This window comes from Anopheles moucheti, chromosome 2 (genome assembly GCF_943734755.1).
Source record: "Anopheles moucheti chromosome 2, idAnoMoucSN_F20_07, whole genome shotgun sequence".
NCBI classification, from domain to species: Eukaryota; Metazoa; Arthropoda; class Insecta; order Diptera; family Culicidae; genus Anopheles; species Anopheles moucheti.
In genome coordinates this window covers 37,860,563-37,883,424 of record NC_069140.1, presented here as the reverse complement: position 1 = coordinate 37,883,424, position 22,862 = coordinate 37,860,563, and the positions used below count along the sequence as shown (strand labels likewise).

Sequence of the window (22,862 nt, the reverse complement as noted above, 5' to 3'; positions counted from 1 at the left end):
ACGTGCAATGTTCCAATATTTCCTACCGAGCATTAACGGAAGGAAATCGTAAAAGTTCCTTTACTCTTACGCAACGAAAATACACACGCAACTCATGTTTCTGAGCTGAAAAGAACAAAAAAAATCTTTACATGAAATTCTGCCCTTCGGTACAACTTTGACTGGCGTGCCCATAATACCACTAGAGGACAGCACGGCAAACTACACATTCCAAAAATATATGCTATCCACGTTCGGCGTCGTCGTTCCCGTCACTCGTTTCTTATGCTTCTATCTGTCTTCTCGGTGAGCATAAATCATACTACTGTTTCGATACGAGAGGAAGAGTCCGCGTGAGCTTATGTATTGGACGGGTTCAAACGATTCGCTTGTTCACCGGAATTTAATTGCTGTACAGCGATATTTACTCGTCACTGGGTGCACCTGCACGATGACGCGTGTGTTTATGTTGCTCAATGTTCTACGCCGCTTTGCAACAGGTTGTGAATGGGTGCCGGCACGCGATCACCCCTTTATTCGATCCCCAGTTGCCGATTGACCGATCACTTATCGCATTCTAACTTTAAAAACCACGAAACAATCTTCAGACACACTTCACTGTTTAACACTCGGCCAACCGAAACAAACAAAGTAAAAGGCACCGTCGGAAGAGGCGCCGAAACCGCAGACCAGTGCGGCTGCTCGCTAGAAAATGAATGCACATATTTCAACCCCCTTTGGCAGTACGGGCCAAACACAAGCAAAAAAAAAAGAGAGTGATTAACGTGTTTACACGCCCCGCTTGAGATTTTAGGGGTTGAAAATAATCAGCTGAAACACGAAGGAAAATAGTTTTAAAACCGGCTTACTTTTGGAAAAGAAGTTTTCTACAGCTTTACATTGGTTTGTTAAGTCATGAATGGCTAATTATTATTAACTATCAATCAATTTGTTGCCGGTCACGTTTCAGCGCATTACAAATATACAGGGTGTTTCAGAAAGTTGTTGTAAAGCGGGAAGAGCGATTACGAACACTACCAAGCATTCTTCCACCCATGTGGGAGTTATGCGCCCTATGCTTCATAAACATAAACAACACGCATTGTCACCCACACACTATCAGAATCATGATTTTACTGCACACGCCGACGCAGTTAATAAAAAAAACAACACCCGGCAAAATCGAACAGCCCATTAAGTAGTACCTGTGTTGGTGAAGTCATTTACGGCAAGGGTTTTTTTTCCCATGTACTCTTGGCGGGCCTATGCTATCTTTGGCAAACCGTTTCTGTTCGCACACATTACTCACTCCCCCAGCGTGGCTTATCTTCCTGTTGGGTGTTCTTCTTTCTTGGAGTGTTTGCGCCGAAATTCGCTTGCTGATTGACGACACAGAACGGTCACTGAAAATTGCTGCTGATGTGGCCCGCATCGTGGTGACAAGTAGCGAAGTTGCTAACGCCGAGTGCCGAGATCCAGATTCCGGTAGCGAATCAGTTAAAACGTTCCCCGTTGCAGAGACAGCCTGCAGCCTAATTGATCAATTGTACACCAATCCGTACGAAGTGTACAATTTCACGGGTCCCTCAGGCGGCTGTCACGATAAGAGTGCGATAACGACACTCCGCGCAACTGTGTTCATCAGTCGTTACTGTGTGCCGGTCCAGTGACGGTTTGGCTTTTGGCAAAGTACGCAAAGCAGACGACATATTCACCATGGATGCTCCAAGGGCTGCTGTGAAGTTGAGCGATATTTCGGCGAAATTTACCGAGGAAACGCTCGACGAGATCGTTCGCAGCGCGGGTGGTAAGCGGTGCATCAGCTGGAAGATTCCGGAAACTAACTTCACCAAGGGAGATGCTTATCTGAGCGAACTGTACCGCATCCAGCTAACCGGCGAACCGAACGAACCGGACCAGGAACCGATGGTGGTGAATGTGGTTGTGAAGACGATCCCGAAGAACGTTGGACGACGCAATACGTTCCGGTCGGCGGATTTCTTTCGCAACGAGGTTAACTTCTACAACGTGGTGCTGAAGGAGCTGTACCGCTTTCAGGACTCGCGCAAACCGAAGAATCCCTTCAAGGACGTCGATAGGTAAGATCGATAAGAGTATTGCTGTGAGTTCCGGTTGGTTCATTCGCTTCCTGTTGGGTTTGGAATTATTTTAGGTGTTTTGTGGCGTACTCGGACGGTGTGAATGATTTCGTCGCAATGGACGACCTTGGTCAGTACGGGTACAAAACAGCTTCAAGGTGAGTACCACTCTAGATCAGTAGATTAGTCTTAATTAGACTTTAGGCATTTAGAAATGCCTTAGAATCGCACTTGACTCACACTTAGTTTGCATGCAGAATCGTATGGCTCACTGACCATGCTGACATTGTTCTGTCTTTTAACCTGTACTCCTTACTCCGTTTCTTTCTACCTAGAGCCAAAGGTGTCGGACTGGAGGAGTGTCAGCGTTGCATGCGTTCTCTCGGCCGCTTCCATGCTCTGTCGCTTGCGATGAAGGAACAGGAACCGGACCGCTTTCACGAGATCGCACATCAGTACGTCGAGGAAACGTACTATGATGCCCGGCTAAAGTCGTGGTACAACAACTTCCTGCAGGTGCAGATCGATATCGCGCGCGATGCAATGGCTCGCGAGTATCCGGGCACGGAGCTGGAGCGCAAGATGGAGAAATTTTTCGATTGTGATATGTACGACCATATGGTTTATCTGACGCACGCACGCAATCAGAACTCGGTCATCAATCATGGCGATTGCTGGATGCCGAACTTTATGTTTCACGACAGTTCGCCGGCGATGCGTATGATCGATTTTCAGCTGGCCCGCTACAGTTCGCCCGTGCTGGACATTTCTTTCTTTGTGTACTCCTGCACGAGCCAAGCGTTGCGTGAGGCACACTATCAGGATTTGCTGGATGCGTACTATGGTGGGTTGGCGGAGATGTTGCGCGATCTCGGCTCAGATCCGGATGTCGTTTTTCCGTACGCGGAGCTGGAGAAGGAGTTTAAACAGTATGCCCGGTTCGGGTGCGGTATGGGCATCGAGTCGATACCGTTCTCGCTGCTGGACGAGTCGGAGGTGCCAGATCTGGATAAGATCACGGGTGACGAATCGATTCCGATCGAAACGATCTGGATCTTGCGCCCGATCGCGACCCAAGCGGGCAGGCTTCGTCTAACTGATATGTTCCGTCACGCCACTGACATGGGTTATTTGGAGTGAACACGTGATTCTGCGGATATTAACGGTTTCCGTTAAGTTACGGATGAATTCATAGCGAATAAATTGAAACGAATTTTATCAAGTATTACGAGCACGAAAAAAAAGAGAATCGAATGTAATAATATACTTATCTTAAAGGTTTCTGCTAAGGACATTGAATTTAATCGTTATTTCTTTTACTTACCCACTACTAGGAGCAAAGGAGTCGAACTCGACGAATGTCTTCGATGTATCCGTTCGTTGGCGCGCTTTCACGCACTATCGTTTGCAATGAAACTGCAAGACCCGTGCACATTTCAGACGATTGTAAACCTACTGCAGGAGACATATTACAGTGCCCGTCTCGAACCATGGTACCGGAACTTTATGCAACGGATAGTCATCATCTCGAAGGAAGCGCTCGAGACCGAATGTGCGGAAGATCCTGAAACATATTCACCATGTTTCAAGCGCCATGTTCTGAATTTTTTGGACGGAAACATCTACGGCATGATGGTTGAGTTGACGCACACACGCAACCAATACTCCGTGATAACGCATGGGGACTGTTGGTTGCCGAATTTTCTCTTCCGATCGACCGATCACGTTCGCATGATCGACTTTCAGATGGTACGGTGCGGGTCTCCAGTACTAGACATCACCCTGTTCATGTACTGTTGTACCGATCAAGCACTACGCTCGCAGCATTACGATCAGCTGCTGAGTGCTTACTACCAAAACTTCAGTGAACTGTTGATCGAACTTGGCACAGATCCACTCGAAACTTTTCCACCCAGTGCGCTGACAGAAGAGTTGGGACGATTCGGTCGATTTGGTTGCGGGATTGCGGTAGAATCGATACCACTTTCACTCCTGGACGAAGCGGATGTGCCGAATTTGGATAGTATCGAGGGTACGGAAGCCGTTCCGTTGGAGCAAATTATGACGGTGCAGAGTATTAAAACGCGGTACGGACGTCGTCGTTTGCTGGATGTGTTCCGCCACGCACAAGAATGTGGATATTTGAAGTGATTGTTAAGAGGCAAAACAAATAAAGTAAATGAGCAACGATCAGGATACAGCCAGCACTCGCTTAGTTGTGACTATTGAATCTTTTTCACGTTTCTAATTACTTCATTACGAAGTATTCGTCCGTGTACAGTATTACAGTGTCCGTCTCGAACCATGGTCTTATTGATTTAGACAAGCGCACGTTTGAATGTATCCTCGTAACGTTCGCATCAACCACACTGATGCACGATTTGGTCGGTTTGAATGGGGGATTGCGGTAGAATCAATACCACTTTCACTACTGGACCAAGCGGATGATAATGACACAGTCAGAACACGCTTAGAAGCCACTATTAAATCTTTTCCCGTTTCTAATTACTTTATTGATGTTTTATCGTCCTGTTCACCAGAGGTTCATTTGTTACACGGGTACGCACTATATGCAGTTTGCAAATGTATTTTGTCATGCTCTCTCTCTCTCTATTTTATCTTTTTTTCTATTTCTTGTAGTGTGTTTGTCACATAGTTCAGAAGCATTCGTCTGGTTTTGTTGCTTATTAGTCTTACGATTTCATTTCTTTCATTTTGCCCTTTCTGTCCTCGCATCGTGCACTCGCACCAAACACTATAATTTTGTGATTGGTTTAAATTATAAGTTTAAATTATAGTTTTCTATTTTTACAACGTCCACAATTGCATCCACAACGACTTCCTTCTTTTCAAACTTTTGCTTTTTTGTTAATTATGCTGCGGATGTTTTCATTTTCTCTTGTTTTTTTAACTGTTTTGTAGTTTTTTTTCATATTTTTTTTTGTTTTATATATTTAATTCTTTTTGCTCTGTTGTAGGTTCATTTTGTTATGTTTTTAATGTTTTTTTTTCTTTTGTAATATGTCTATTTAAATAATTCACCTCATTATTTGCGTCTTCCCGCATACAAGTGCGCCACCGGATTCATCGTTAGGAGAAACGAATGAGCTGCAACACTATGTAATAGGGAGTCTCCTTTTCATTATCATGGTTGGTAATTTTGGGAAATTTTTTATCAATGCATTTATATGACGCATTAAATAAGATCACATAAGTGAGAGAAAAAAACATGATCTAGCATTCCCTTCTTTTTGGTTGGATGATGGTAATGTTGTGCATGCTCGTATGAGTAAATTGACAAGATGGTGGAAAGATAGATAGATTGTAACCTTTTTAAAACATTATGCCCACCACATTAGTCAACATTTGAAATTTGTTCTGTGTTGTATTTGGTTTACCTTAACAATCCGAAACATGACCCATAAGGTTCTTGCCCAAGATTCTCACCATATCCGGTGCTGCCGACGGTTGTGAATCGGATCATTTCTCTTCGTACTATTTTGTAGCGGGATTTTATTTTATTTTTCAGCAGCAAATAATGGTACATTATACGATTACGTCCTAGTCACATGGTGGGGGGGTGGGATTCCGCACCCAGTAGTTGAAACGCGTTACCGAATCCCGGTGTCGATAGAAACTCAAAAAAAAAACGAACAAACAACCCTTAAATTCAAAAGATCTAATCCAGCGAAGAAAGACAATTATATGCTGCAATATCTCAAGAACCACATCATGCAGCGGATGGTGCCCGATCGCACCACTCCATATAACACATGTTCGAACTGTCTTCAAGCATACATGCATTGTGTGATGAGATTTTGCTCCTGATTTGCTAGCTTCTGTGCTTCTCTGTGAGGATATTTTCATCCGACCCGTACGTTCGGCTTACACATATTCGCAAGTAGTAATTAGTAGCGATTGATTGCTTTTCATTGACTTCCTGCCATTAGTACGTGATAGAGTACGGTTTCTCTGCTATAAACTTTTGCTTTCGAAGCGAACAGATCCAACCCCAACGGAGAGCATGTGCACAATGATTGCAGCGCCAAACACACGAGTTAAGACTTATCTCACTAAGCTCCATTTGTAATGTTTTTTTTTTCTTCTCTCCATCGTTTACCTGCCCAATTACAACAGAAGTATACGTTTTACTCAGTAGTAGTATAAAAAAACAATAAAGCAAAAAGTGTCCTTCCACGATGTATAACTCCATTTATATCGTGTACCGTCGATCCCTATGTTTTACAGTGTTGGTGTATCCTCATCCTATGTAAGCTTCATGCGTATGTTCCTACCCTTCGTACGTACGATAATTAATTGCAAAATAATTACATTACACAAGTGTATCTTTTTTGTTTTCATTTATCTTTCACATTTCTCTCAAGGTTGTGGAACTACTTTCACGTTAAATACCTGTGTTTAGTGGACACCCCAGTGGGGAGCGCTGTTTCACTAATTAAGTCCGTTACCTCATTAGCATTATCGTAAATGTATTGTGTATTTGTTATTATCAGTATTATTTGTAATTTGTGTGTATCCAGTGTCCTCATTTGGATGTTAGTTATTAAATCGTAGAAAAAAGCTTACAAATCAAAGGGATATAAATTATTTTTTCATTAACTATTATCCGTGTATCCTCAATTGTAGCGCAATCCCCGTACATTTGATTTCAGTTGTCTTCTGCTTGACGATTATTGATGCGTTTTGTTGTTGGTGTAAGGTATTATATCATTTCGGACCAATTGCGAGAGATGGTTTAAGCCGTTTGCCCTCTTGTACGTCCAATGTTCTTCCACTTTGCATGTGTGTATGTGTATTGTTCACTGCTGCTTCCATTACTAAACAGTAACCTTCTTATCATTTGTGTGTTTTATTACTTCATCTCCTATTTTTCTCTCTCTCTCTCTGTTCCCTGTGTACTAATTGCTGTCACCATATGCCCTTCAATTACCCAAGGGTAGGGCTTTGAGGGAAAAGAGCATCGGAAATGCATTGTGTTTGTGTTCTCTTCAGTTAGCAATTCAATGCTAATGGAACAACCCGGTTCAAATAAGCCAACAGTAACACAGGGCGCCATAGATATTTGTCGTTCCATGTCGCACAATAAAACTATCTTCACATTTAGTTCACATTTGAACGATATTTCGCCCTAGTATTACCAAATTCGCATTCGCATGTAATTGTAATAGAAATGATGAAACGACGGTGTGTTTCTATCAGACGATATACCGTAGCATTTAAAATGAAAATTGGAAATCCCATCCATTAGGATCAGTTGATCGGTTTAATACACACACCGCACTGGTCGTGTGATCGAATCACATCTGGAGCCGAGACCAGGCGTAGCTCACAAATGTTTCGTTAACCCGGCTGCGTCTCTGTAAAAATCAGCCCAAATAAGCCATCATATGGCGGACATGCCCTTGCTTTGATTAGTTGATCCATATATACCGAAAAGGATCTATTTATTTATACTCAAACTGTTTACCATGGCTGCAATAATCATAGGTACGACAACGAAAACTACATTTTACTGAGTGTTCTAGCATTTAAAAACGCAACGCATTGCATACTGTAGTAATAAGAGTAGTAGTAGTAATAGGAATACATTTTATACATACACAACAATCAGGAAGTGTACAAAAGCCGGAACTTTACATTACAGGAAGTGAACAAATGAAAATTGATAACGCGTTCCAAAACAAAGTATGGTAAGCGTCAATTTTTCTATACTTAGAAACAAGAAGGAAAAAAAACCTAAAATACAACAAACAAACAAACACACACACACAAAATAAGATCCTTTCTTCCCCCGAAGGGAAATTGTGGGAATCCGATTAAGTGGGAAGGATGTGTTTTCTTCCTATGTTGGTACCTCTCAAACGGTTACTAATCAATTGGCCTTTCTGCTTACCAGTATGACCACTAACCATGACGCATTGTTTTACTTTCATGGTCCTAGTGTTACGATCCCATTTGATAAGTCTTGAGTAACTGACTATTACTGTACTATAGAACCCAAAGAAAGGTGTAGTGTATACACTAGCGATAGAGAAGAAAATCGCACCCGGAAAAGCCATTCCATTTTCGCATTTACCGAGCGTAAAGAGCAGGTGAACATATACACAATAGGAGCCGCCAACTTTTTATCAACCTAATCAGCATATCTCATATCTTGATAGTGCGCATGTGTGTGTGTATTAGTTTTTGTGTGTTCTCGATAATTGTTGCATTGTTTCTTAATTATCTGCCACCGTAGCGGAGGACGCACTGCCACCGGCACCACCGTCCGCACTGCTACCCTCGCTGCCAACACTATTGGCGTGCTTCCGTGCTGCAGTTTCCGTACCGAGCTTTTCTTCGCGTGGTCGCGCATTGCCGAAGATGGCCGCCGCCTGTTTCGTTTCGGCCAGCGCGTTCAGCGGCGCGTTCGTCGACCGCGGTGCCAGCTTCAGTCGGGGCCGTTCCTCCATGTTGAGATTGGGGTTGGAGGGAGGCGGGTAGTGCGGTGGTGCGTCTTTTCTTCGATCATTGTCGCGGTATTGATTATTACGACCGAAATTGCCGTACCTATTGCCATCGTCGCGACCGTAGTTGTCGCGATCATTGTAGCGGCCACCACCACCACCACCACCACCACGTCCATCCCGATCGAGATCACGATTCCATTCGTCTCGACCACCTCCATCACGCTCATCACCAAAGTTCCCGTACCTCCCTCGGTTTGGTGCTCGGTCTGTTGATGGACACATTACAAAAAGAAAACATTACTATATGCGCACAAGTCAAACCATTTTGTTTGTTTGTTTTGAGAGAAGCATTAGAAACGGATTAAATATAGAAATCACCAGTGCAACGAATATACTAATCCAAATTCCTTTTTTTCTGTGCTACCGTACAGCCATCTCTAAATCATTCGTTGTGCGGGGTTTTTGGCGTTTCCTCTCTTAATAGCAGGCAAATTAACGGAAGCATTTGTCTGATTGGAATAAATAACAGTGCAAATAACACATTCGCATAAATATGTAGAGAGATGGATTGCGAAGGAGAAATTTAAGAAAGAAATTTAACAAAATTAAATTATATGTTGCACCACGCGTGAAGAGATTGGTGCATAGATAAAGATACATTCAATGGATATACTGCCAAATTGCACAAAAAAAGCTGTTTGCTTTTCTACGCCGCCAAATGATTAGGGAGTGTATATTGCACCTAGTACTAAAAGGAAAAAGAAAACATGGATTTGAATGTTAAAGTCTTTACGATACGATTAGTTGTTCCTATTTTCCGGTCTTGCTAGATTCGTACAATGCTGCGAAGCGACAGACGACTACACAAAGCTACTAAAATCATGCAGAAAAAGAGGACTGCAATGTCTACGGAGAACAACAGCAAAGAGTACAAGATATAATACGATCAGCACACAACACTGATACGTGCGATCTTTACCATTGTAGTTATTCGGACGTCCACCGCGGTTTCTATCGTAATCGTTTCGGGAGTAATCGTTACCATAATGTCTATCCATACCACCACTACCGCTACCACCACCTCCGCCACCGCCACCACCACTGCTGATCGGTCGATTATTCATCTGATTGGGTCCGCCCCGGTTGTAGCCGCCGCCACCACCGCCGCCAGGTCCACCTGGACCTCCACGATTCTGTTGGCCACCTCGTCTATTAAATCCGCCGCTAGTGTTGAAAAAGAAAAAAAAACGTTTATTCAATAACAGTGTAATTCAAAAAAAAGATCGGCTATCCATAAAACATTGGATTCGTACATTCGATTGAGAATGAAACAAGTGCAGATTGTGCAAATAAATAACAGCTAGCAGTTGTAGTGTATTAAGCACATGTGGCATACGCGACACATGTGTTATCAACCGCTCTTTTGCTACAGATTAAAATGATATCGATTACAGATCCTATGTCGCTAATGTTTCGTTACGTTGTGTGACGTAATCGGGTGATATGATTTATTGAAATTATTTGCCCTATCTAACACACACTTACCGATCATTTTTCTTCTGCTCGGCCACATCAATCCGCAACGGTTCCGGTCGTTCGTTCAGCACAATCATACGGTCCAGCATGAGCACCTTTTCCAGATCTTCCAGTGTATCGAACTCGACATAGCAAAATCCTTTGAATGCATCCGTTTCCTTGTCCTTCACAAGACGCACGCTCTTTACCGCATATTCTTTGAAGATGGAGTTAATATCACCCTGCACGATGCCATTCGGAAGGTTACCAACGTACGCAAGGAACGGTGGTTCCGTCGGTAGCGGTTTACGGGGCCGCTCTCCATATCTGTGTAGGGACGATGAAATCAAAAACAAGACAATAGGGAATTAATGTTAGAGCCTGTTGAAAAATGTTCAAAAAAACCCACTCCATGCCTGTAGCAAAAACTAGTACGTGTGATAGACCAACCGGTTCGAAAGGCCACCCAGAGTACTAGGTAAATTCGGAAAATATTGTTTCGGCGTCCTGTTACTTCACTGGTATTGGTGTGCAACTCTGTGATACCCGGCATGATGACCATGATGATTGCTATTTATAGTCAGTAAAATATTTTGTTTTTAGCCGCACCGTATTGACTTCCGGCTGGTACGACGGGTACATTAGCAGCCTTTTTGACAATCGTTGCTCATTGGTCTTGCCGTAACCCGGAACGGAACCGGTATTTACCAACGCATCCGTGGCAGCTTCCACTTTTTCCAGGACTATCACGCGGCATGTCTATACATATATGCGTGTGTATGTGCACGTTTGTGTGCGCATGTATAGTTGCCTTGCCCAAAATCACACAAACAAAACATTCGCGTGCAGGAACGGATTAGGGTTAAAGGATACGGATAGTGATGGGATTTGCGTTGCTACACCGACACGGCACTATCTCCCGATACAATCCTTGGACACTTAAACTTGTATCATTACCGCTCCATCCGGCTTTTCGTCAGCAATTACAGCACCATACCATACCACACTCGCCCACTGGCACAACCCTTCCCGGGGGCTCGAGTAGGCAGACAGCTCCACCACGAGTTTGCTTGTGTGAAGAAAGCGGTCGGTCGGTGTTCCGACTAGCTTCACTTGCCACGCTGACCGCGACTAGCCACGAAACAACATTTCTTCTGCAACGCATGGCCACAACGTTTAGCTGCAAGTTGCGATCCTTCGCACACAAATCTGATGATTGGAACTGTGAAAAAGTGCTCGTTTCATTTACCTATTATTATCGTGTGTACCTCTGCCTGCCATATTATATTTGCGATTAAGGCAGGCGCGTGGTGTCGCGAGTATAGAAAATTCCCGTCCGTTTTCGCCGTCGTTTGACGTGTGTCAAACTGCGGTCTGCCGCACCACGGTCGATCATTTTACGGAGTTCGTTTTAATTTTTATTGGCTACGAAAATGTGCAATCGATACCTTTGACATATTAAAGTACGTTAAAAAGCAAGGCATTTAGTAAACGCGAATTAAAGAAATTGTATATCGTTGAAACAACTATACGAACAAGTGGCGAACTCAAACGAATGATTAGGTTACTTCTGCGCAACTTTGTACAATACATTTGCTTAGAATATTTAAATTAATACAAAACACTGTTAACTAAAACACAGCTTTTGTGTAGTGCGATATAAATGGCTAGACTATTATTAGTAATTTATTGATGATTTGTAAAATCCAACCCATCAACCACCCTGTACCGGACGAGCATAAATATCCCTCCATGCGGCACTATTCGATGCAAAAATATCCCTTTGCACGTTGTCAAATGTCGTGCATGTGTGAGTGCATGTGTGTTGCCGAGGTTGTTCGAAATTTCGATTATTGTTTCCGAAATGAGTGAAAACTGACAGTTCGTGGGAAAAAAAACTGTTCAGGCTAGCACATGGTTTTCTTTACTGTCGACGAATGCCCGGTGTGTATCGTTCTTGCTAATATTGTATAATTTTTCCGTTTTGTCCGTGTTAAAATCATCGACCATTGAATCCCGTGTGGCACAGTGACAAAATCGAACTTGTGTGTGTTTCGTGGAAGTGGCAACGATGAAGGAGCAACCCGGCCGTAAGGCTGGCATGCTGATGGACAAAACCGTGTTTGGTTACTTCAAGCGGTTAATCAGCGAAGATGACGGAGTGCGAGTGAACGGGGCATGCGGTTTGATCGACTTCCTATGCAAGGAACGAACAAACAAGCCGCAGAACGGCAACAGTGATGTAGCCGAGGAAACGGTTGCTCCGGTAAGTTATTGCCCGCTGCTGGGATAGCTTGCATTCCTTATGGTGTCTTCCGTCTTCTCTCATCTCTGATCCGTGTGTTGTTTTTATCTTTTACTTGTAGAAAATGGCTGAAACTGCGTATGCACTGAAACGTTTGATTCGTGGCGTTGGTTCCAAGCAAAATGCTTCACGTGTTGGGTTCTTTACAGCACTGGTCGGACTGTTGGAGCAGCTTAAGAGCAAAGACGACGTGTGTCCCAGCGTTACGGAACTGTTCAATTTGGTCAAATCGGAACTAACCGAAGTGGAAGGCGAAAAGAAGGAGAAGCAAACAACTCGACTTGAGCTACGCATTGGCAAGGTGCTCGTTTGCGGAGCAATCATCAAATCAGGCCTGGTCGAGAGTGCATCGGAGATGGAGCTACAAACCGTGATCAAAACGCTGAAGAAAGCCATGCATGTATTGCTCACGCCGCTGGTGTATGCGTTTTTGAATGAACTTACCAATCGGCTCAGTGCAACCATGTTTTCCGCCGTATTTTGGCCTGTTTTTGAGCCGTTGCTGAATGTGCCGAAGGAAAATCACACGATAGATACGGTTCACTTCCTACTGCAACTGTCTATCGGACCACACAAGAAACTAATCAATAGCAAATACTTCGAGCGCAACTTTGGCGTTACAAAGTTGCTCCATGAGAACAATTTTGCGTTTCTGTCCGAGCTGCTGTTTGGCGTTGGAAACACAATGGGGATTAACCATCCGTTTTTCGAATGTTTGCTGGAGCAATTGAACGAACAGCACGCAATGGTGCCGTTCTGGCGCGATAATATTGTACCAGTGCTAGAGGAAGAGAAGCATCGGAACAAACGGCGACTTCGCGACATAATTGTGCTGCGCACGGTGATCTCGATTTTTGGCCGGCTGGAAGATTATACTCTCGTGCCAGAGATACTGCACCCGACGTTTATAAAGTTTCTCGTAAACAATCTTAAAAATCGATCCACACACAGCGAAGATGTACGGGGTCTCTATCAGGAAGTGTGCGACGCGCTGCTCACCTGTTACCCAAAGATAACAGACGAAAGTGTGCGGCTCGCAACGTTCCGTCTGTTGATGAATGCACCGGGAAGTATCATGATCGATAAGTATGCCAATTGTAAGCTACTGCATAATCTGCTCATTACGCTGTCCACCGACAGCTTACGCACGATTGCAGGTGAACTGCAGGCATTCATGCTGGATGAGACGACTAGCACGAATGGGGAAAGATCGTACGCGGCCCAATTCCTGCAGCGAATATTTTCCCTCCGTCAGTTAGTGCCGACTGCGAACGACAAAGAGCCTACGGACTCGTGGCATCAGGATGTGGTACGATTTTTCCTTACCCTCGGTGTATTCTACTCCAAAGATGGAGTGAACGTGTTGAAAGGTGCCAAACACAATGAAGCCATTTCATCCGAGCTGGCCACCACGATGCGTGGAATGTTCTTCCATTCGCTCGAGCACCACCATACGAAACTATCGAACGAACGCGCCTTTTTACTCGCTACGGTACGCTACATGGACGATGTGCTGCGCATGCATGGTATCAAGTCGTTGCGGAGTCCACTAACCGACGAGCAGATGAATTGTTGGCATAAGATGTTTGCCACCGTTGCGAGCGAACCGTCCAACAAGTTGCAAAGCAAAAAACCATCGTCCACTCGCGGTGGTGACACACAGTGCGAGATAGTGTTCCACATTCTGTTGATGCACATGGGATTGCATCTGTTCAATGATCCGGAAGTGGCCTGCAGTTCAATCAACGAGCTGGAGTGTGTGATGAAGCGCATCGATGAGAAAATGAAACAACGTCAAAAGAGTAATGGCGAAGCCAAGGGAGAGAACAGCAAGAAAAGGAAGTCGGTTCAGCATACGACCATCGAACTAGAACCGGCCGAACCGGAATGGATCGAGGTGGTGGTGGATCTGTTCTTGAATCTACTTTCCCAGAACTCGCACTTGTTACGCAAAGTAATTGGTCATCTGTTTCCGCATCTTTCGGGCGAAATAACATTACCAGCGTTAAATCAGATCCTATCGGTTATCAACCTGAAGGACAAATCGAATCCACTGACGATGAATGGTGAGGATGAAAATGAAAGCGATACGGAGGAAGTGATCGAGGAGGAAAAGGATTCGGCATCGGAAAGTGGTGAGGAAAGTGATGCAGCATGTAATGACGACAACAAGAAAGTGGTAGATAACAACGAGGTGGAGGAGGAGGAGGAAGATGATGACGATGAGCTAATGGGAGATGAAGAGGAAGAGGAAAACATTTCGGATACCATGCGGCAAGCAATACAGACGGCACTGGGTGGTGCAAATCCGGAAACAGACACCGAATCAGTAGATTTGGACGAGCTAGACGAGGAGCAGGGTCGCCGAATGGATGAGGCCCTGGCGGCCGCTTTCCGGGCCTTTCGTAAATCGAAACCATCGCGCAAACGTAAGGGACCGACGAAGGCCGAAAAACAAATGGATACCGTGCTCACACACTTCCGGATGCGTGTGCTCGATCTGATCGATGCGTACCTAAAGCATGAGCCCGATATGCTGCTGTGCCTCGAGCTGATGCTGTACATTTTCGAGATGCTACCGGTGGGATTGCGCGAGGAGTCCAAGTATGGGGTAATTCTGAACCGGTACAGACACATCTTCACCACGCTGATCCACATCAAGAAGTTTAAACGAGATGCGGAGAGTGTGCGGATCGATCAACTGGTGCAAATAGTGCACGATCTGATCGAAAAGGTCGCTAAGGGGGTTGCCTTTCCGGAGCGCAACCAGTATCTGCTGAAGGCCTGCCAGTTTGTTGTCATCTGTAGCCAGGTACTGACTAAGGATGCGTCGGATGAACCGAATGGGGTGGATAAGATGTTCGGCGAGCTGCTGGCGGAGTTCATTACCAATCGCAATCCATCGCTTGCGTTCGGGGTGTTTCAAAGCTTATTCCGAATGCAATGGTGTGGTGTGTGGCACCTGGTGGACAAGTTGGTTAATAGTGGGTTGAAGATTAGCTCGGTTCGAGCAATTCGTAGAATACAGTCGCTTCAGTTGCTTCGTGAATTTCTACGTAATCGACGATTGATCAACTCGGACCAGCCCCGATCTGCTGCTGCACTGCGGACCATCAGCGACGATGCGCTCGTACCGTACGTGTCGGAACTGGAGGCAGCTGTCACCGGTGGTGATCGTTCGATTGGACAGAACGAATTTTATGAGTTGTTGCTGGTGCTGAACGAGTTACAAAGTCTTTCATCTGTTGGCAGCAATAGCAAGAAGGCGAACAAAAAGCACCAGTTGCTCCACTGGGACAAGATCGGTGCACACGTACAGTCGATGCGCCTATTTGCGATTAACTCTCAAACGATGACCACATATCGGCAGTTTTGCCATCGATTGCACCTTACACCGATCAGCAATGAAGGACTGCCAGCAGTCAAGGAAAAGGGATCTATTGGTGTGACAGTGGAAACAGCGACCGACGTCGTAACCGCTAAGAAAGGAGGCGCGAAAAAACGAAAATCAATTTTGAAGGAAACAGCGAACGGGGAAGAAGCGGCTGATACGGCCCCATTGATGAATGGTCAAGGTATGAATGGAAATTCGGAAGAGGAGGAGGGACAACACGTCCTAATGGAATCTAAACAATCTGGAAAACGAAAGCGAAAGCATTCGGTAAACACTTCGGCAACAAATGGACATAGTACCAATGGCGGTAGTGTGCTAGTGGAACAGAATGGCGGAGATGAACAGGAAGTAGTTGACGCGACCAATGCATCCGAAGGTGGCGAAATTCCACGGAAACGAAAGAAGGATAAAAAACAAAATGGTGACACAGAGGTGGTATCATCTAAGAAGCAAAAACGACTTCTTAAGGAGGCCCGCTTGCAGGCTGCTTCCGAAGGGATGGAAGGGATTTCGTTCGCTAGGGCAAAGGTGTTCGAGTAAAGCGAGCGCGTTAGACAAATCTCACATCTGAGTTCGTGAGAAAGGGTGTACAAGTTAGGTTTCCCATTTTTTTTCGAAAGTAAAAATGATTAAATATTAAGCTCCCCAATAATTGTCCTCGTTTGCTTATTTTTCCTATGGTATCTTCTTGCTTTTCCGAATGAATCATTCAAGGAAGTATTAAAACGAATAGGGAAACACGGTGTGTACCGACTGCATTTAATATCTCGGTGCAGCAACTAATGTGAAGAGCTAGAGCTTAATTAACGAAATAAATAATTCAAAACCATCGGATAGAATGGTTTCCCTCTTGAAACGACTGCAAGAAAATTGTTCGACGTTTTGCCAATGGAACAAACTGAACTTGTACATGTAATTTGCTGATATGGTAATTCTTTCATGATAAGCAAGACTACATTTCTCCAAATTGAACTTATTTAACAGTTAATTATATTACTAAAGATCGATAAACGAACTGGTGCAGTCACACTCGTTCTATTCCACGCTTTACTTTTGGAACGGATAATAATCCAGCCCCGTGTTGTACTGGAACACCTTTTTAGTCTTGTTACGTTCGGCCGTCGCGATCATCTTTTGTACGTCCTCGCGGTACGCCGGTGGTAGCATCTCGTCGTGTAACGTGCAGGTGATCTCTTCCTGTTGCGACACATCCGCCCGGTAGATACGCTTCCGTACGATGTCAACATCCCGTCCATACTCTTCGTCCAGGTCATCGATTGCGGCGGGTGGTGTGTCGAATTTGAACACGAAGTATGAACCCGTCCGATGAACTACACCGTGCGCACTAGTTTTGAACGGTAGCGGTTTGGTGCCCAAATTATCCAACTTACGAATTATACCGCCTTTGTCGAAGATAGCTGTCGCGGTCCGTTTCAATGTGGCAACCATGTCGGGCTGGAAATAGTTAGGTGCTGTACAGTTAACCGTTTTCCACTTGAATTGGATCGCTTTTTGCACTGCTTACCCTAGACATTTGTCGCAATATAACCGATAGCTCGTAGGTAGGCATTGTGCAAAATAGGTTCCGTTCACAGATCGTTTCAGACCGACACCGGTGTTATTCAATCCCATCGACTCAAAACAACGTTGCCATGTGAGTGTGACAGATGTGAGAAGCAGTGAGAAATACTCTCACTTTGTTTATTTCACTCTGAGCAGTTTATTTCAGCGAGCGAAATTTAAAAATACATGATTTATTACAAATAAATCCTCGAGTTTTACGCAAATAATGTTGCGAGGTATTTGTATTAAAATATTTAAAAAAGAACGTTAAATTGCACAATTTAATTTCCGACGAGAACAAAACATAGCTGTCAATCCAGAGGAATCGAACCAAATTGTTGATGTTTGTTGCAGGTTGAGTTCGAACTAGATTCTATGAATGTATCGAATTAAAATTATTTTTTGTTAAGATTACTTACATCGATGAATGTTAAAAAACTGGAAAAAACGAGTGATGTAATAAAAGTGTCATACCAACTATCAAAAACAACAAAGTATGAAAAAAGACAATCAATTTCGGGTTGTAATTTTATTCATTGGAAAACTCAAGCTGGCTTCAAACGCAGCTGTCGGCCTTTGTGTAGGAAAAGTGTTTTTTGATTTGTCATTCTAGGATCGTTCGTTCGCCCGTGCTTTGTAGTTTCTGATCCGCGAAATATTATTTGTTTGCCATTCGAAACAGTGAAAACAGCTTTCCGAAATGGGACAAAACCAATCTGCAGGCAGTGGAGGCGATAAGAAGGACGATAAGGATAAGAAAAAGAAATACGAACCACCAATTCCGACGAGAGTGGGCAAAAAGAAGCGCAAGGCAAAGGGACCCGATGCGGCCCTTAAACTGCCCCAGGTTACTCCACATACGCGCTGCCGGTTGAAATTGCTGAAGCTGGAGCGCATCAAGGACTATCTGCTGATGGAGGAGGAGTTCATCCGCAACCAGGAAAGACTGAAACCACAGGAGGAAAAGATTGAGGAAGAGCGATCGAAGGTGGATGACCTGCGTGGTTCGCCGATGTCGGTCGGAACATTGGAGGAGATCATCGACGATAACCACGCTATCGTGTCAACGTCCGTGGGTAGCGAACACTACGTCAGCATCCTGTCCTTCGTGGACAAGGACCAGTTGGAGCCGGGCTGCTCGGTGCTTCTAAACCACAAGGTACACGCCGTGGTCGGAGTGCTCGGAGACGACACCGACCCGATGGTGACGGTGATGAAGCTGGAGAAGGCACCACAAGAAACGTACGCCGATATTGGTGGATTGGACACACAGATTCAGGAGATCAAAGAATCGGTTGAGTTGCCCCTCACGCACCCGGAATATTACGAGGAAATGGGTATCAAACCTCCGAAGGGTGTAATCCTGTACGGTCCACCTGGAACGGGCAAAACGTTGCTAGCAAAGGCCGTCGCTAATCAAACGTCCGCCACGTTCCTGCGAGTCGTAGGGTCGGAATTGATACAGAAATATCTCGGCGACGGTCCAAAGCTTGTACGCGAACTGTTCCGCGTGGCCGAAGAACACGCACCGTCGATCGTGTTCATCGATGAAATCGATGCCGTCGGTACGAAACGTTACGATTCGAACTCGGGAGGCGAACGAGAAATTCAACGTACCATGCTGGAACTGCTCAATCAGCTGGATGGATTCGACTCTCGCGGCGACGTGAAAGTAATTATGGCCACCAATCGCATCGAAACGCTCGACCCTGCACTTATCCGTCCGGGACGTATAGATCGAAAGATTGAGTTCCCGTTACCGGATGAAAAGACGAAGCGACGTATCTTTAACATCCATACTGCCCGCATGACGTTGGCCGAGGACGTGAACCTGTCGGAGTTGATCATGGCAAAGGATGATCTGTCGGGTGCGGACATTAAGGCGATCTGCACGGAGGCAGGCCTGATGGCACTGCGAGAACGTCGAATGAAGGTGACCAACGAGGACTTCAAGAAGTCGAAGGAGAGTGTACTGTACCGCAAGAAAGAGGGCACCCCAGAAGGACTTTATATGTAAAAAAGCGCAACCACAGCTCTTAAATAAACCAACACCGTGCGCAAAACTATTGAAATAATGTTTTTTTCAGCGTTATTTAATTTCCGTTACTCTATGTGCTACTAATTAAGTTTTATTTGTTAATAATACAACATTTCATACAGCTATAAAATCTGTATCCAGCGGGTGATTCATTATTACCCAGAATACTCTGTAGAAGTCCAACAATGATCTAAAACGGACAGGATCCTTGCCTGTTAGGAAGAAAATGTTTGTATATGAGCGATAATTAATCCGTTTTTGAATATATAATTTACAAAGACAAAGGAAAGAAAATAAATAAACCCCACATATAAAAAACTTTCATGAGATACATTACTGATTTCTTTTATTTCAATTTTCACAATTTATTAGAATACCTACGCAAATACAGTTGATGGGCGAATGCGACCGTACGCGCGTTATGTTTTACATGTACAAACCCTCTGGGGTGCCCTCTTTCTTACGGTACAGTACACTCTCCTTCGACTTCTTGAAGTCCTCGTTGGTCACCTTCATTCGACGTTCCCGCAGTGCCATCAGGCCTGCCTCCGTGCAGATCGCCTTTATGTCCGCACCCGACAGATCATCCTTTGCCATGATCAACTCCGACAGGTTCACGTCCTCGGCCAACGTCATGCGGGCAGTATGGATGTTAAAGATACGTCGCTTCGTCTTTTCATCCGGTAACGGGAACTCAATCTTTCGATCTATACGTCCCGGACGGATAAGTGCAGGGTCGAGCGTTTCGATGCGATTGGTGGCCATAATTACTTTCACGTCGCCGCGAGAGTCGAATCCATCCAGCTGATTCAGCAGTTCCAGCATGGTACGTTGAATTTCTCGTTCGCCTCCCGAGTTCGAATCGTAACGTTTCGTACCTACGGCATCGATTTCATCGATGAACACGATCGACGGTGCGTGTTCTTCGGCCACGCGGAACAGTTCGCGTACAAGCTTTGGACCGTCGCCGAGATATTTCTGTATCAATTCCGACCCTACGACTCGCAGGAACGTGGCGGACGTTTGATTAGCGACGGCCTTTGCTAGCAACGTTTTGCCCGTGCCAGGTGGACCGTACAGGATTACACCCTTCGGAGGTTTGATACCCATTTCCTCGTAATATTCCGGGTGCGTGAGGGGCAACTCAACCGATTCTTTGATCTCCTGAATCTGTGTGTCCAACCCACCAATATCGGCGTACGTTTCTTGTGGTGCCTTCTCCAGCTTCATCACCGTCACCATCGGGTCGGTGTCGTCTCCGAGCACTCCGACCACGGCGTGTACCTTGTGGTTTAGAAGCACCGAGCAGCCCGGCTCCAACTGGTCCTTGTCCACGAAGGACAGGATGCTGACGTAGTGTTCGCTACCCACGGACGTTGACACGATAGCGTGGTTATCGTCGATGATCTCCTCCAATGTTCCGACCGACATCGGAGAACCACGCAGGTCATCCACCTTCGATCGCTCTTCCTCAATCTTTTCCTCCTGTGGTTTCAGTCTTTCCTGGTTGCGGATGAACTCCTCCTCCATCAGCAGATAGTCCTTGATGCGCTCCAGCTTCAGCAATTTCAACCGGCAGCGCGTATGTGGAGTAACCTGGGGCAATTTAAGGGCCGCATCGGGTCCCTTTGCCTTGCGCTTCTTTTTGCCCACTCTCGTCGGAATTGGTGGTTCGTATTTCTTTTTCTTATCCTTATCGTCCTTCTTATCGCCTCCACTGCCTGCAGATTGGTTTTGTCCCATTTCGCAAGGATAAAGGAAAGTTTCGCAGGAAGTTGTGTTTCGCCGTTTACCACTTTCTGAACAACAACAATGAATGCGATGACCAGACAAAATAATGCTGACAGTTGTCAAAGAAATGATTCGTTGATTTCGCTGAGCCTTTCGTTCAATATGCAACCAAATGTCAAATGGTAGTGAAATACGCCAGTAGGTCGCACATGTTTTTGTTTACATCCCAAGCTCCAAAACGGCCCATGAAAAGATGTCTTTCCGCGGCCTTTTCGGGGACGAAAAGACCGCGGAAAGACGCCTTTTTTATGTGCCGTTTTGGACCAACTCATCGGACCAATTGTCATGGCGGCACAAAACATCAACCGCTGTACAAAAAGTTGTGCCGCAGCAAAAATTATTTTTGTGCCGCTTTTTTCCTTCGGTTATATTTCCCCAGTTAAACCCTACAACAGTCCTAATATGCAAGCTGCTAGCTATTTATAGAATTGAACTTGTGTATGGCTGAATGTGCAAATGTTTCCAGCGTTTTATTGAATTGTCCTATGCGTCTCTGTTGTTTGGAAGACGATTGTAGAGCAAGAAAAGCAACAATGGTGCAAAGAAGTGGAAAACGTATTGCTGTTGTATTTCTTCATCAACAAATCGCGTAAAATGCGCTTATTTTAATGTAATGTTTCTAAAAATCGCCTGATTCGCTACATAAATTAAATGCAGAGAAGTAAGTCGACTCGGTGACTTTGAAGTATAAACGAAATCGCACCAGAATTCGACTTACGCGGAAATTCGAGTTACGCTTAGGTTTTTCCCGGGTTATAGCGGTCCGCTATAATAGCGTATCTCGGGGAGTGCCTGTATTTATCACCTTTGACCTTGGCCACGGAAAAAGTGTTTTCTTTATATTGTTTTAGATAAACACAGCGCGATAATTGTGAATCGTTTCAGATACGGCAAACGCTTCCGATGATGCCATTTTACCATCTGACTTTCTCCTTCGAACCTTTCTGGAAAACCTTTCTCCTTCGAAAAACTGCTTCGAATCGGCAATAGGTTAGAAACATATCCATGATGTGATATCAACTAACCGAGGATTAGAAAATGTTTAATGTTTTGCAAACCGAAGTAACGCAGGTGTGTCATCGTTCCTGTATTACAAAAAAGTCATTTCGTCAAGGATAAGACCAATAGGGACAAATCGAATAATATTATAAAAGAATGTTTGCAATCCTGCAGACCCGGTGGAAGAGATACAGCATCATGATTACACCTGCCTTTGTAATAGGGCAGTGCACTCCTTTCTTTCAAATAAAAGCTTGCCTCGTGCAACCGCAGTGCTAAAACACGCTACCTGCAAAACGTACATGTATTTCATTTGATTTCTATTTTAAGCCAACAACAGTGTGCATTGCTATTGCTGATATTGGTAACTTGTGCGTTGTTTTGGCTATTATGCTATATGAATATATTACACAAATAGTCATTTCGTCAAGAATAAGACCAATAGGGACAAATTGAATAATATTATAAAAGAATGTTTGCAATCCTGCAGACCCGGTGGAAGAGATACAGCATCATGATTACACCTGCCTTTGTAATAGGGCAGTGCACTCCTTTCTTTCAAATAAAAGCTTGCCTCGTGCAACCGCAGTGCTAAAACACGCTACCTGCAAAACGTACATGTATTTTTGATTAATTCTATTTCATTTCATTTCTATTTTAAGCCAACAACTGTGTGCATTGATATAGCTCATGTTGGTAACTTGTGCGT

At 44.6% G+C, this 22,862-nt stretch overlaps 6 protein-coding genes across 8 annotated transcripts; 3 read left to right on the top strand and 3 right to left on the bottom strand.

The window, feature by feature from the left end:
* The first annotated feature begins 1,353 nt into the window (after positions 1-1,353).
* On the top strand, positions 1,354-4,284 carry LOC128310196 (uncharacterized). Of its 2 annotated transcripts, none has more exons than XM_053046777.1 (3): positions 1,354-2,078; positions 2,153-2,236; positions 3,413-4,284. In XM_053046777.1, exons 1-3 carry the CDS (start codon positions 1,696-1,698, stop codon positions 4,227-4,229), a joined length of 1,284 nt encoding a protein of 427 aa, XP_052902737.1. In that variant the 5' UTR covers positions 1,354-1,695; the 3' UTR covers positions 4,230-4,284. The 2 variants fall into 2 exon arrangements, with proteins under 2 accessions (XP_052902737.1, XP_052902739.1); XM_053046779.1 differs by lacking the exon at positions 3,413-4,284 and adding an exon at positions 2,414-3,365.
* Positions 4,285-4,578: 294 nt separating this feature from the next.
* LOC128309764 (eukaryotic translation initiation factor 4H-like) lies at positions 4,579-11,345 on the bottom strand. 2 transcript variants are annotated; one of them, XM_053046228.1, is made up of 4 exons: positions 11,313-11,345; positions 10,094-10,390; positions 9,528-9,772; positions 4,579-8,814 (listed from the first exon to the last, which is right to left on the bottom strand). In XM_053046228.1, exons 1-4 carry the CDS (start codon positions 11,342-11,344, stop codon positions 8,318-8,320), a joined length of 1,071 nt encoding a protein of 356 aa, XP_052902188.1. In that variant the 5' UTR covers position 11,345; the 3' UTR covers positions 4,579-8,317. The 2 variants fall into 2 exon arrangements, with proteins under 2 accessions (XP_052902188.1, XP_052902189.1); XM_053046229.1 differs by having other exon boundaries at positions 9,609-9,772.
* A 639-nt stretch (positions 11,346-11,984) lies between these two features.
* Positions 11,985-16,612, top strand: LOC128297839 (myb-binding protein 1A). The gene is made up of 2 exons (XM_053033542.1): positions 11,985-12,329; positions 12,430-16,612. Exons 1-2 carry the CDS (start codon positions 12,135-12,137, stop codon positions 16,300-16,302), a joined length of 4,068 nt encoding a protein of 1,355 aa, XP_052889502.1. The 5' UTR covers positions 11,985-12,134; the 3' UTR covers positions 16,303-16,612.
* Positions 16,613-16,735: 123 nt separating this feature from the next.
* Positions 16,736-17,395, bottom strand: LOC128297987 (probable 28S ribosomal protein S6, mitochondrial). Its single transcript, XM_053033708.1, has 2 exons — positions 17,288-17,395; positions 16,736-17,217 (listed from the first exon to the last, which is right to left on the bottom strand). Exons 1-2 carry the CDS (start codon positions 17,330-17,332, stop codon positions 16,810-16,812), a joined length of 453 nt encoding a protein of 150 aa, XP_052889668.1. The 5' UTR covers positions 17,333-17,395; the 3' UTR covers positions 16,736-16,809.
* A 556-nt stretch (positions 17,396-17,951) lies between these two features.
* LOC128309869 (26S proteasome regulatory subunit 4) lies at positions 17,952-19,498 on the top strand. The gene has a single exon (XM_053046354.1). The coding sequence runs from the start codon at positions 18,026-18,028 to the stop codon at positions 19,340-19,342; it is 1,317 nt and encodes a 438-aa protein (XP_052902314.1). The 5' UTR covers positions 17,952-18,025; the 3' UTR covers positions 19,343-19,498.
* Positions 19,499-19,694: 196 nt separating this feature from the next.
* On the bottom strand, positions 19,695-21,156 carry LOC128300996 (26S proteasome regulatory subunit 4). Its single transcript, XM_053037279.1, has one exon. The coding sequence runs from the start codon at positions 21,104-21,106 to the stop codon at positions 19,790-19,792; it is 1,317 nt and encodes a 438-aa protein (XP_052893239.1). The 5' UTR covers positions 21,107-21,156; the 3' UTR covers positions 19,695-19,789.
* Positions 21,157-22,862: the final 1,706 nt, after the last annotated feature.